Source organism: Canis lupus, chromosome 13 (assembly GCF_003254725.2).
Source record: "Canis lupus dingo isolate Sandy chromosome 13, ASM325472v2, whole genome shotgun sequence".
Taxonomy (NCBI): Eukaryota; Metazoa; Chordata; class Mammalia; order Carnivora; family Canidae; genus Canis; species Canis lupus.
Window position 1 is genome coordinate 58,991,025 of NC_064255.1, and position 12,613 is coordinate 59,003,637.

General features: G+C 37.4%; 1 protein-coding gene across 1 annotated transcript in view; it reads right to left on the reverse strand.

The window, feature by feature from the left end:
* The window catches only part of LOC112652334 (transmembrane protease serine 11F), a 93,979-nt gene that overhangs the window by 11,962 nt on the left and 69,404 nt on the right, over positions 1-12,613 (reverse strand). Inside the window, exons 5-8 of the mRNA XM_025435844.3 lie at positions 11,108-11,175; positions 9,101-9,264; positions 6,761-6,799; positions 2,599-2,800 (exon numbers count right to left, since the gene is read on the reverse strand). Of these exons, the coding sequence (XP_025291629.1) occupies positions 2,599-2,800; positions 6,761-6,799; positions 9,101-9,264; positions 11,108-11,175 (473 nt within the window). The remainder of the gene's footprint in view (positions 1-2,598; positions 2,801-6,760; positions 6,800-9,100; positions 9,265-11,107; positions 11,176-12,613) is intronic.

Genomic DNA, 12,613 nt, shown 5'->3' on the forward strand with positions numbered 1-12,613 from the left:
GAGGGTATTATGCTGAGTGAAGTAAGTCAATTGGAGAAGGACAAACATTATATGGTCTCATTCATTTGGGGAATATAAAAATTAGTGAAAGGGAATAAAGGGAAAGGAGAGAAAATGAGTGAAAATATCAGTGCGGGTGACAAAACATGAGAGACACCCAACTCTGGGAAATGAACAAGGGGTAGTGGAAGGGGAAATGGGCGGGGGGTTGGGGTGACTGGGTGATGGCAATGAGGGGGGCACTTGGCGGGATGAGCACTGGGTGTTATGCTATATGTTGGCAAATTGAACTCCAATAAAAAAAATTTAAAAAAAAGAAATCTTAGGGCTGAAACATCCTTTTGAAAACTAGAAATCTGGAGGATACAAAGAAATATATGACTTGTCAGTCCTTAAGAGCTCATAGACTGAGTAGATCAAATAGAAATACCCTATCCCTGCATGTATTGTCCACTAAAAAGGGATCTCATGGAATAGACTCAATTCAATCAATATTTTATGGATAAAGATACTGAAACTTAGAAGTTAAATGACTCACTCAGGTAAATGATATATCCAGTGGGTTAGTGTCAGAAAGAGATGGCCTGTGGCTCCTGACATGCTGTCAAGAACTTTGTTCCCACCCACACTGTGGCACAAAGATTGGGATCAATTTTCATGGACCTAAGGGTATGAAGATTTGTCTTAAACACAAGTCTTAAAAATACTCTATTTCTGTAGAAAAATACACTTATAATAATTTCAAAGTTACTTGGATAATTGTGATATTCTCCTCAAAGTACACTGTATTTTTCTTTCATGATAGTATAATGCAAGGTGCAATTATAGCATTGGGAGAGTTATATCACCCCCAAAATTGAACTCTTTTTCTCCAGGACCATCACCTTTTCCAACTGTTTTGAATTATCACATTTGGCATAAAAATATGCTATAATATCTAAAAAATTCTTCTTTTGAGTCCACAACCACCCTTTACGGTCAAATTTCTCTGTTCCCATTCATTTAAAAACTCCTTGAAAGTGGTATCTAAACTCACAGAATCCAAGTATTTCTTCCAATTCTCTCTTGAATTTATTCCTCTCCCCATCATACCACTAATACTAGTGTCTCTTATGAAGGTCACCAGTTATGCCTACTTTATCACACTCAGTGGCTGATCTCTGTTAAATGATATCTCACACAGAGACTTCACTCGACCTGCTGAGACATGTTTTTCAATCATTGTATTTTATATTCTGCATTAGATATTAATAAGTTGACATTCTGGGTTTATTTATCTCTAATTTATATAAACAAAGGTCAGTTATAAACTAAAATGGGGGGTGCCTGGGTGGCTCAGTCAATTAAGTGTCTGCCTGTGGCTTAGGTCAATTCCTGGAATTGAGCCCCACATCTGGCTCCCTACTCAGCAGGGAGCCTATTTCTCCCTCTCCTGCTCCCCCTGCTTGTGCTCTCTCTGTCAAATAAATAAATAAATAAATAAATCTTAAAAAAAAAAAAAAACCTAATATGGATGACACCCTCCAAAACAAGTGCAAAAATTGGAGAACTACATGAACTCCAAAATCAGAAAGCTTTAAATTAATGGAACTCAAGTTCCCCTAAAGCATGATGCTAATTATTTTGAGGATTATAAATGTATATAAGTGAATCCCTTTTTTTCTCTAATGATAGAGTGACAGTCACTTTAAATCCCCTGGTCATTTTCATTATACCTCTACCCATAAAGAAAGGTGTAGACACCTTGGAACTGTTTGGGTGTTACTCTTGGAAGAATGGCAAAGAGCCCCCTCATCTACCAACCATAGTTTCCTCTGAAAAAGAGTGTGAACAATGCCACTGTCCAGGGCTTTATTCAGAGCTTTTGTCTTTTGAGAGTTTAAATAAGAAGCCTCAGGGAGGAGAGATGAGTTGTGCTTGATCTCCTGGGGCAACAGGAGGTCCATGTATATGAACTGACACAGCTGAATCTTAGAAGCGATAGCTGTGAAAGCCCAAGCAGCGCACTCCTGTCAAGTCATATATGATGAGTTTTCAGAAAGGCAGTCAAACAGGATGGCAAGTCCCTCTCGTCATACACATACTTCTCTGAAACACACAGCTCACATGGTTCTTAAAGGAAGAGCTCCAAGAGTGTTATCCTTCATTTTTTCTTGCCTATAAAGTGATGGTGGATGTTGACAGAGAATAAAGGAATAAAGGGGTTAATGAAAGAAAAAGAAAGTTAACGGAAGCAGCTGAGTTTTTTTCTTCAGTACATGGAAGAGTTTATATTTGTTACATGTATAACAATCAGTCTTGACACTTACAATAATTTATGATAGAGTAGGAAAGATAAAACTAGTGTTATGATAATATAGGAAAATACGTGGTTGGAACCATAAGAGTGAAACAAACCAAACATCATAAACATTGAGAAAAGAGAGAAAGGAGCACATGAATGAGGAGTAGAGCAAGCATCATGCATTTAGAGGACAGAGCAGGATCCATTCTGAATGGAGTAAAAGAGAAACTGGTGAGCTAAGCTTTTCCCAAGCGCTGAATTGGTGGCAATTGATGACCAAGCCAAGAAGACTCACAACAGCCCTGGGAACTTACTTGCGGAAGCAGTGAGCTGCTGTGAGCAGCCATGTGTTACTGATGAGGCTGGCTCCACACTGATGACCTGCCCCTATGAGCTGGAGACTGGCCTGCCATGGCCACTCTCCTTCCATGGCTGTTTCCCTCCCTTGGACAATCCTTTCAGTAGAAGAGGATGCTGATAAAGGCATGTTTGAAGATGTCATCCTTATTCCACAGCCTGTCACAGAAATACATGTTAGCTTGTTTTCATGAAAAGGAGGACAAAAGGGCATATGCTGATTCGCATTGGGTGCAGATGCTTTGGCAGTCGCTTGTGCCTACTGTTCTTTAACCTTTTTCTGGGACTCAGTGTCTGAGGTTAGTCTGCAGGGGTCCTTCTGATCCTGTTGAGGTTCAGAAGAAATATTGACTAATCCATCAAGGCATTCAGTCTGGGGATTAACTTCTTGTCTCTCCCTATTAAGCATATATGGATGGATAAATAGAGAGATAGAGAAGTAACTTATTGAGCATTAAAAACATACAGGTCCTCTGCTAAGTATTTGGATTTATTTATAGCAACAGACTTCTCAGATGAGAAAACTGCATCTTGGAAAGAGAACATAAATTTCTGGAGGTCACTCAGCTGGTGAGTGACATAAAATTAGGAGGATCTACATCAAAGCTTGTGTTCTTGCTCCTGAGAGAGAGCCCAGTACTGAATGCAGGTCATGATTCTCCCTTGACATGAATTTATACATTGTCTTTGCAAGCCTTGAATTTAAAGTCTTAATAATGACCTTTTTTGGTTTTCTAAAACTTGAAACACTAGTTTTTAAAAAATTCTGATTCCCTGACAACAAACCTTTAATTTGTTAGAGCTCAAATCAACCTTAATAAGACTTGAAAGAATATTGATATATTTTATTAATGTAACTTTTATTTTCATTTTTTATTTATTTTTTAAAAGATTTTATTTATCTTTTAAGGAGGTGGGAAGGGGAGGGGAGGGACAAAGAGGAAGGAAGAGGGACAAGCAGACTCTGTGCTGAGCCTGGAGCCTAATGTGGAGCTCCACCTCATGACCTTAAGATCTTGATCTGAGCCAAAATCAAGAGTCAGACACTTAACTGACTGAGCCATCGAGGTGCCCCTATTTTTATTTTTTGTAAATAAGCTCTGTACCCATTGTGGGGCTCAAACTCATGACTCCAAGATCAAGAGTTGCGTGCTCTACCAATCGAGTCATCCAGGCACCCCTATTAATATACCTTTTAATTATTTATATTTTTATTAAAAATGCTAGTTTTTTTCAAAGGGGAATTTTCTTCCAGAAACTTGTTAAAAATAGATGCCTGAAATCATATTTATAGATTCATCATAATTCCCTCAGAGTCAAATAGCTCCAGTTTAAAGTGACCATAAAATTGAACAAATGGAATTTCTAGGGTAATATAGTGTCGTATTGGTAGTGCCTAATACTTACTTCCTCTCCCACTTTCCTCTTATAATATACATGGAAGTAATACTAATATACATAATATCTACTAGTTTTGAGCAAAAACCTTGTATTCATGTTACATATATTTTCTCTAATTTTCATAACAGTTCTCTCTGATAGGTGTCATCCTCATTTGTAGATGAAAAGTCTGAGTCAATGGTATTTTTCAAAGGCAAAAGGAGCAAAATCACCACAACTTGAGGAAAGATAAGACAAAAATTATAAATTCTGATAGAAACTACAATATCCATCGGGGTTTGAAAGTAACTTCTTGGACTACCCAAACTCTATCAAGCCTGTGAACTAGAATTGTGTGGAGAAATCCTGGTAAGCTCTGACAAAGACTTTGGCTCACTGCTATTGTGATTCCCCAGCCCAGGAAATAAAACCACACTGCACTTGTTCCTAGCCAACCAGAAACTACAGTTTAAATTATCCCATTGTGACTCATAAACACTTTTCTTCCTCTGTATCTATGCAGAAGCCACATTTCTTGACATACTATCCTACCAAGAGATACAGGACAAATGAGAAATTCTATGGAAATGTAGTGGTCTCAATGTGAAACCCTCAAATTTATGTTAAAATCCTAACCCTTAGAGGTGATAGTATTTGTATGTGGGGACTTTGGGAGATGCTTAATTATGAGGGTGGGGCCCTCATGAATGGGATTAGTGCCTTATTAAAGAGTCTCCAGAGAGATCCATAGCCCTTTCTGCTCATGGCATGATAATACTTTTTTTTTTAGGTTTTTTTTTTTTAAGATTTTATTCATTTATTCATGAGAGACACAGAGAGAGGCAGAGACACAGGCAGAGGGAGAAGCAGGCTCCATGCAGGGAACCTGATGTGGGACTCGATCCCAGGACTCCAGGATCACTCCCTGGGCCGAAGGCAGGTGCCAAACCACTGAGCCACCCTGGCTGCCCGCATGATAATACTTTAAATCCGTGTTGGATGAGGTCCCCCACTTGACCATGCTGGCACCTTGATCTGACACTTCCAGCCTCCAGAACTGCGGGCAATCAATTTCTGCTGTTTATAAACTACCCAATCTATGATATTTTGTTACAGTACCAAGAAACTGAGATGCCTCATGAAAGCAATTTAAACAGTGAAAGGAAGAGCACTGACATCAGTAAATGCTGCATTTGGTGGTGCAAAGGGGGAGGTTGATGTAGTTTTCATAAACTCTGTATATAAGATCAAAACTTAAGCCTGCATCTAATGGTATAACATGGTTAGGGCCCCTCAAATCAGATGATATATAAACTCAGAAGACAGACATATCTCTGAAAGTTATTTCTTACAAAACATTTTAGGACATGTGTTTGGTACCAACCAAGTTGAACAAGAAAATATGATCTTAATGTAATAAAAGTAGCCAAACATAAGGGAGAGAATAATCAGTGAGGAGACAAAACACAAGAGATGTCTATAATTAAATAAATTCAACAAATCATAGACACGTCATAGCAGATATGAAATCCACATGGGAGAAGAGAAAAAGTTACACCAGACAACAGAGATAAGGGCTGTGGGGGAGCAGAGAATTGATAAGATCTTTCTGAATGCAGAGAAAGTGACCTGAAATGGATCTAGAAATAATGATTGATACAGAGCGCAGAAAATGGAATTCAAATAAATCATTTGTGTTCCTGAGGGGGGCAAAAAAGAACAACTGGAATGGAAATCAATCATCAGATTTATAATGGAAGAACATTTTTCCAGAATCAGGAAAAAAAAACAGTATACAGATTGGAAACATTCAAAATGTCCTAGTCAAAATTCAGTGCAAAATATACTTACATCTAGCTTTCTTGGGATAAGTTGCAGGATAAAGATTTCCTACATTCATCCCAGAACAAAAGAGATGACCTACATAAGAATAAAAATTGCAGCAGCCTTAGATTTCTCCACTACAACAAAACACTAGTAGAAAGTGGAACAATGTGTATAGAATTTATAAGGGAAAGTGTATGACCCAACAATCCTGTAAGAAGTTGAGATAAAGGAAATGGGATGGGGAAGGCAGAAAATGTGCATGCCAGATATTTCAGCAAAAACACAAGAAAACTGAGATATTTCAACAGGAAAAAGCCTAACTACTTACCACCTTAAAACATTCTTTTGAATTGTGAGAGAAAATTAAAAGAGAAATACTTAAAGATAATATTTTAAAAAAAACAATGTTAGTTACAAAACTTATAATAGCAAGAATTCTATGAAATTTGTGGGGTTTTTTTTTATTACATCCTGCAAGTCGTAAAACTTGAAATTGTAGGGGCATCTGAGTGGCTCAGTCAGTTGAGTGATCAATTCTTGATTTAGGCTCAGTTTGTGATTTCAGTGTCCTGGGATCAAGTCCTGCATAGGGATCTATGCTCAGTGGGGAATCTACTGAAGATTCTCTCTCTCCGTGCCTCCCCTCTGTGCTCTCTCTCTCTGCCTCTCTAAAATAACTTTTTAAATCTTTAAAAAAAAAGAAAAAAAACCTTGAAATTATATTTGGTGTAAATTATAAATGTAAATGCTTGAAATATTAAAAATAAGCAATAATAAAAGCATCAAGTATTTGGTTCACAAAAACAAAAGATGAGCAAAAAAGACTATAAATTCTACTTCTAACTTTTCTGTGGCTTTTATTCATTATCTTTGCTATGAAACAGACAGTTAATTGTGGGTTTTGGCACTTACGGCTGTTGAGAAGATTTCTCATCTTTTTGCTGTCAATAGCTGGAATAAACAAAACATTAAATTACTTGGTAGAAGAATATATCCCTGTTTTTTATGTGATTTTGTTCAAATAGTCACTATAAGAAATGCTTATTATGCAAAGCATCCATCTTTTAAGAGGGTATGAGATTTTTCATAGCCAAGTAATATATACATAATTCTGATTTGACTTGGTCCAAAATGTATAATTTTACTTTAAAATGAAAAGATGACGCTGTTGTTTTCTAACCTTTGCTATGAGATCTGAAAAAGAAATGAGGAAATTAGGAAAGAATGGTAAGGATAAATGTCCCTGATTGCCTTCTTTGGAGGTTCCGGTATAACTTGCTTAACAACCTCCAATTCCCATCACAACTGGTGCCCACTATATTAGATGCACCAGCCTATTTGTGTCAGGCATAACCCTGGTGGCCAGTGTTGAAAGGGAAGCTCCAGGGAGCTAAGGGCATCATAGGCCCCTCACAGCCCAGGTGGTAGCCCTGGTCTAAAAAGGATAGGCTTTCATTCAGTGCAGGTTGCTGGCCTTCTCTTGCTAAGGATTCTTCCTCATGATGAATATTGTAGAAGGTTCCATGAGAGGCATGAAGGTTTTTGACATCCAGCCAGTCCAAGAGCCCCATCAATACTACTTTATGCCTCTCTTCTGTGACATCTTTTTCCCTTCAAACTTCTCTTTGTGTTCATTTAAGTTTAGTTTCATTGCATTTGTTTGATGTTTGTTTTGTTTTATTTGACAGAGAAATTAGGGAAGTATATGATGATTTCCTCAGGAACACTGACTTCCTCAAGAGAGGGATGTGAGCCCCAAACCCTACCAGAGGTTTCCTGGATGTTTCACTTCTCTCTATTTAATGAGAGATATATTTGTGGAAGAAAAAAAATATTTGTAGTAGAATTTTTGTTATTGAATATTGTCATAGAATATAGTTATTTTGATATTAAAACAACTGTGTAGAAGCTGGAGGAGGGAAGACAATGTAAAGGATTCCCTTAAAAAAAAAAAAAATAAAAAAAAAATAAAACAACTGTGTAATAAAAAGTCAGTGTACATAACCAAGAAGTCTGAAAAATTATTTTTTTTAAAAATTGTAAAAATTACTTTTAAAAAAATTGCAAAAAAAAAAAACCACCCCTTTAACATATCTTTTATGATGGATATTTTATTTTAGCATAAATGATCCTGCATTAGGGGCAAGTATATTATCAGGAATTGAAATTTAATTTAAGATTGCCATTTATAGAATGCTGAAAAATATGTTTTACTTTGGAATATAATTAACACGTAAGGTGGATACCATATTCTTCACTAATTCTAATTACTTCATGAAAGTTGCCATTAATGTGTGTGAGGCTTCTATCTCAAAATGGACTTTAAGGATTTTCCTGATTTCTAACATTGAAGAAATTACCTTTAGACAATATTTTTCTTAAATTCATTGATGCTTCAGGGAGAAAAGACTTTCCAGTCCAAAGGGCAAGACTTATTTCTTGATAATAAATCAGAAGTAGCTGCCCTTGCAGTACTTAATCTGAACAGTGAACACAACTGGAACACCTATTATGTGTAATACTTAGGCTAGCATTTGGGGGGAGGGGTAAGGAACTAAAAAGACACACTACCTGACCTTGAATTTAGCATTTGAAACACATTATTATGCCTCTCAGTTTGGATTCCAAGCGGTGAAGTAATTTTAATTTCTTAACGTTTTTACCTCATTTTCTTCTACTTTCAGGGAAAAACAAAAGTTTTCTGATTTTGTTTTGTGAGGGATAAATAAGGGAAATAAATGACCCATCATTTTAAACTGGAAATAACCTACAGAACTTCTTCACAGATCATGTCAATGGTTCACCCTCCAGATTTAAACCTTCATAAAGATGTTTGTTTCCCTGATACTGTAGAAGCTAACCCCCAGAACTGACCTGTAAAGACCTCTGGGAGTCAGAACACCTGTGCTTAATTTTGGCCCCAAGGCTTCCTAGGTCCATGACTTACTTCTTCCTTGAGTCTCAACTTCCTTAAAATGGTGAAAATTATACCTACCCTCTCATGCTTTTGAAAAGATCCAACATTATATATGGGGAAAAACTTAGAAACCTTAGCAAAAGCCCTCATCAAATATGAAAATAAATTCCTAAAATTAAACTTTGCTTTATAGTGAATTTTTATTTTAGTTTTACTCCACACCAATATGTGTGTATCAGTGGTAAAGTCTTAAAATGGGAGAAGACATTGATCTAAATTCTTATGAAAAATAAAGAGGATTGCAAGGGAACCACAAAGATGGTAAAAAGACTTACATGTGAGTGTAAAGGATGGTCTGTTTATAGTCAAAGGCAACTGCTTTGTCTTCAGACTTTCAGATAAAATCCTTTCAATTTTTTTCTTAATTCTCTCAGCACTATCAGTAGATGGGTATCGAAACATGAGCACCATAAGAATTTTCATACCGTGTTCATCTGGGCTGAAAGCAAAAAAGCAGATAAAGCCACCTCTCTAATCATTAACTATTTTTATCTATTAAGATTCATATTAAGTTTTTAAAATGAGTGGATGAAATAGGTGTACATCAGATTTCTAAATTATCTCTAGAAATACTGGCTCAGATACATAGCTGAAAAACACTGTTCTTGCTCCTTACTTAGCTCATAATCTGCAGGGGGTTGGGAAAAGAGATGTTCATGAAATCATGCTTCATATGCACTTGTTTAAATTTAATTTGCTTTTTTAAGACAGTCTGGACCATCATAATCAACATCATTTTTCAATAGTGAAATGGCAGAGACAATGTTTTTTGTTCATGAAACCCAGTTACGTTTGCCTCTTGAGCACAAAGCTAGATTTCATTTCCTGACCTCCTTTGCAGTTCATTGAAGCTCTAGTGAATTCTGGACAATGGAATGTGGACAGAAATGACAAACCCCACCTCCAACCTGGCCTCTGTAACCTCCCATACCATCCTTCATACTTTCACTTTTCCCGTATTGCCAACCAGATGCAGAATCCGGTAGCCAATTCCATTCTACATCCCTCCTAGCATCCACATCTCTGTTGCCACTTCTGACTCTTTGGACTATGTTATGGAGATGAAGTAAACCTTTACTGTGTTAAACCATTTATATTTTGGGATTTGACGGTCAGTTAATATGTGTTTTTAAGTGGATAATTATTGAAAGTACTTATTAAAGGAAATCCTTTGATAAAGGGATCACATATTATACTGTAATGTATAGGTCTAGAAAGCCTCCAGTTGCCCTTCAGAGGAAAATTTAACCTTAAAACAAAGAATCAGAGAAGGAAGGAAGGAGGGAGGGAAGAAAGAAGGGAGAAAGTAAAGAAGGAACAAAAGTGGAGAGGGGGAGAGAAGACAAGGCAGGAGCTCCCTAACCATGTGTATATGTACTTTACCATCAAGAAGTGAAGCAGACAGACAAGTACGCATTACAAATACTTATATTTGAATATGGATTGATAGCCAAAGAAAAAGTTTAAAATTTTCCATCAAAATGGGTAGAAAATCTCTCTCTCTCTCTCTCTCTCTCTCTCTCATGAATAAAATAAATAAAATAAAAAAAAAAGAGTGGGGGGTGCCTGGGTGGCTCAGTAGTTGAGTGTCTGCCTTTGGCTCAGGTCGTGATCCTGGGGTCCTGGAATCGAGTCCCACATCGGGCTCCCTGCAGGGAGCCTGCTTCTCCCTCTGCCTGTGTTTCTGCCTCTCTGTGTGTTTCTCATAAATAAAATAAATAAAACATTTTTTAAAAATGGGTAGAAAACAAGATATATTATTCCAGTAAATGTCAAGCATTTTGGACATGATATAAAAAGTATATTCAAGATGGATTCTAATAATTTATTTGAGTCTCTTACAACAAACATATGTTCAATTTATGCATACTGCCTTTTATCAGAAGTAAAAATGAAAAGGTATTAGAAATAATAAAAATGCAATGGCATTAAGGAAAAACCTTATTACACAGAAAGTCGTGATCTGTTGTTGGTTAGGCGTAGAATGAGGATAATTAAAAAGAGCTGATCTAAATTCTCGTTAGCCCTGAGCTGAAGGCGCAAGTGTGTCACCTGTGCCATTCCTCCCCTTCCAATGTCTACTTTGACATTGCCTCTTGACATTGGGCATTTTACCTCTTCTTATTGTGACTGGGAAATACCTATGCAGCATAAGGTGGACTGCTCAGGATTTATGAAGTATTTATATTTCTGCAAAGATTTGCCTGGGGGAGGTGGGCAGTCATGTTAATCAAGTGTTTCTCAAGGGTACGGGTGTGAAGTTGTGAACTAAGTTTACATACCTCAGTTTGATAACATGAGATTTGATAAACCGACCTCCTCCAGAAGAACGTCGAAATATCCTGGACATCTGGTTAGAAAAATTAAATGAGAGAAGTATTAGTTATGAAACAGTTAGTTACTTCTTGGTTTTTCTAGAGTTGAGGCAGAGACAGTTTTGGTTTATTCCCAGATTGGAACTGGTTTATCATAGTGGTAAGACTAAAAGAGATTTTAATCCTTGCAGAAATGAAAACTTTAACAAAATTGTTACAGTTATCCTGTAAAAAAGGATAAAAACAATATTTACCTCATAGAGTTTTTTTTGAAGATTAAATGAAGTAATGTTTATCACACATTTCACACCTTACCTGGTATACAGTAAACTATTGATAATGTTCATTTTGACTATTGTCAAGTGAATTTAAGTATCTGTGCTATTTTTAAAGGCAGCATAGCATCCTCACTTTTAATTTAATTTAATTAATTTATATTTTTGAGAGGGAGAAAGAGAGTGAACATGAGCAGGGTGGGGAGGTGCAGAGGGTGAGAGAGATAATCCCAAGCAGGCTCTACACCCATTGAGGAGCCTGATGCGAGGCTGGATCTCATGACCCTAAGATCATGCATGACCTGAGATGAAATCAAGAGTTGGACGCTTAACTGACTGAGCCACCCAGGCACCCCAGCATCCTCACTTCTAAGAAAGCCCACACTAAGTTTGTTTTATTCTTAAATGTGGCACCTAGTCCACCATTTGTATTAACTCTTTGCTCTCTTAAATGATTATCCCATTACTAGAGCATTTGTCACAATAAGTAACAATGCGTGTTATTTGACTCTGACACCCTCACTTGTTAGTCACCTTTCCGTGACAGGTTGGCTTTCACAACTCATATCAGCTTTGGGAATAAGTTTCACCACACTTCATGCGGTCAGCATTTCGTTACTCAGCTTTTCCAGCCTGTGACATTGAAGGATTTAGATGCTCAGTGAGCTGATTTCCCAGGACCTAATTCCCGAAAGACTACTGAGGTAGTGCCTCACAGGAAGAAGCACTAGACTGAGAGCCAGAAATCAGAAATTACAAGTCCACATAAGTTTACGTAAGACCCACCTTCCTGGTAAATCTTGCACCCCCAATACTACACCCTCTGGGCAGAGGGAATATTGCCTCCCACCCCACAAGATTTCTCCCTCTCCCTGACTCCTTTAAACTAGTAACAATGCTCAGTAGACTTTACCTACTAAATATTGACTCTCCCTCCCTTCACCTAATTCCACTATGGTCTAAGATCAACTCCGCCAAAACTTGTGCCTGGGCCTCTATCCCCTCGTTGGCATGTTTATGTGATTCTACTCTGTCCTTTCTCCTCTCAGTTGCTCCCCAGCAATGCTACCAACCAGGTGATATGCCTGAAGTGCAAAACTGAGCATGTTACACTCCTGCCTCAAGCTCTGTGCTTCCCTTAGCGTGAGCTCCACAATCTCACGCTTTCATTAGCCCTTGCCCCACCCCTACCTTCAAA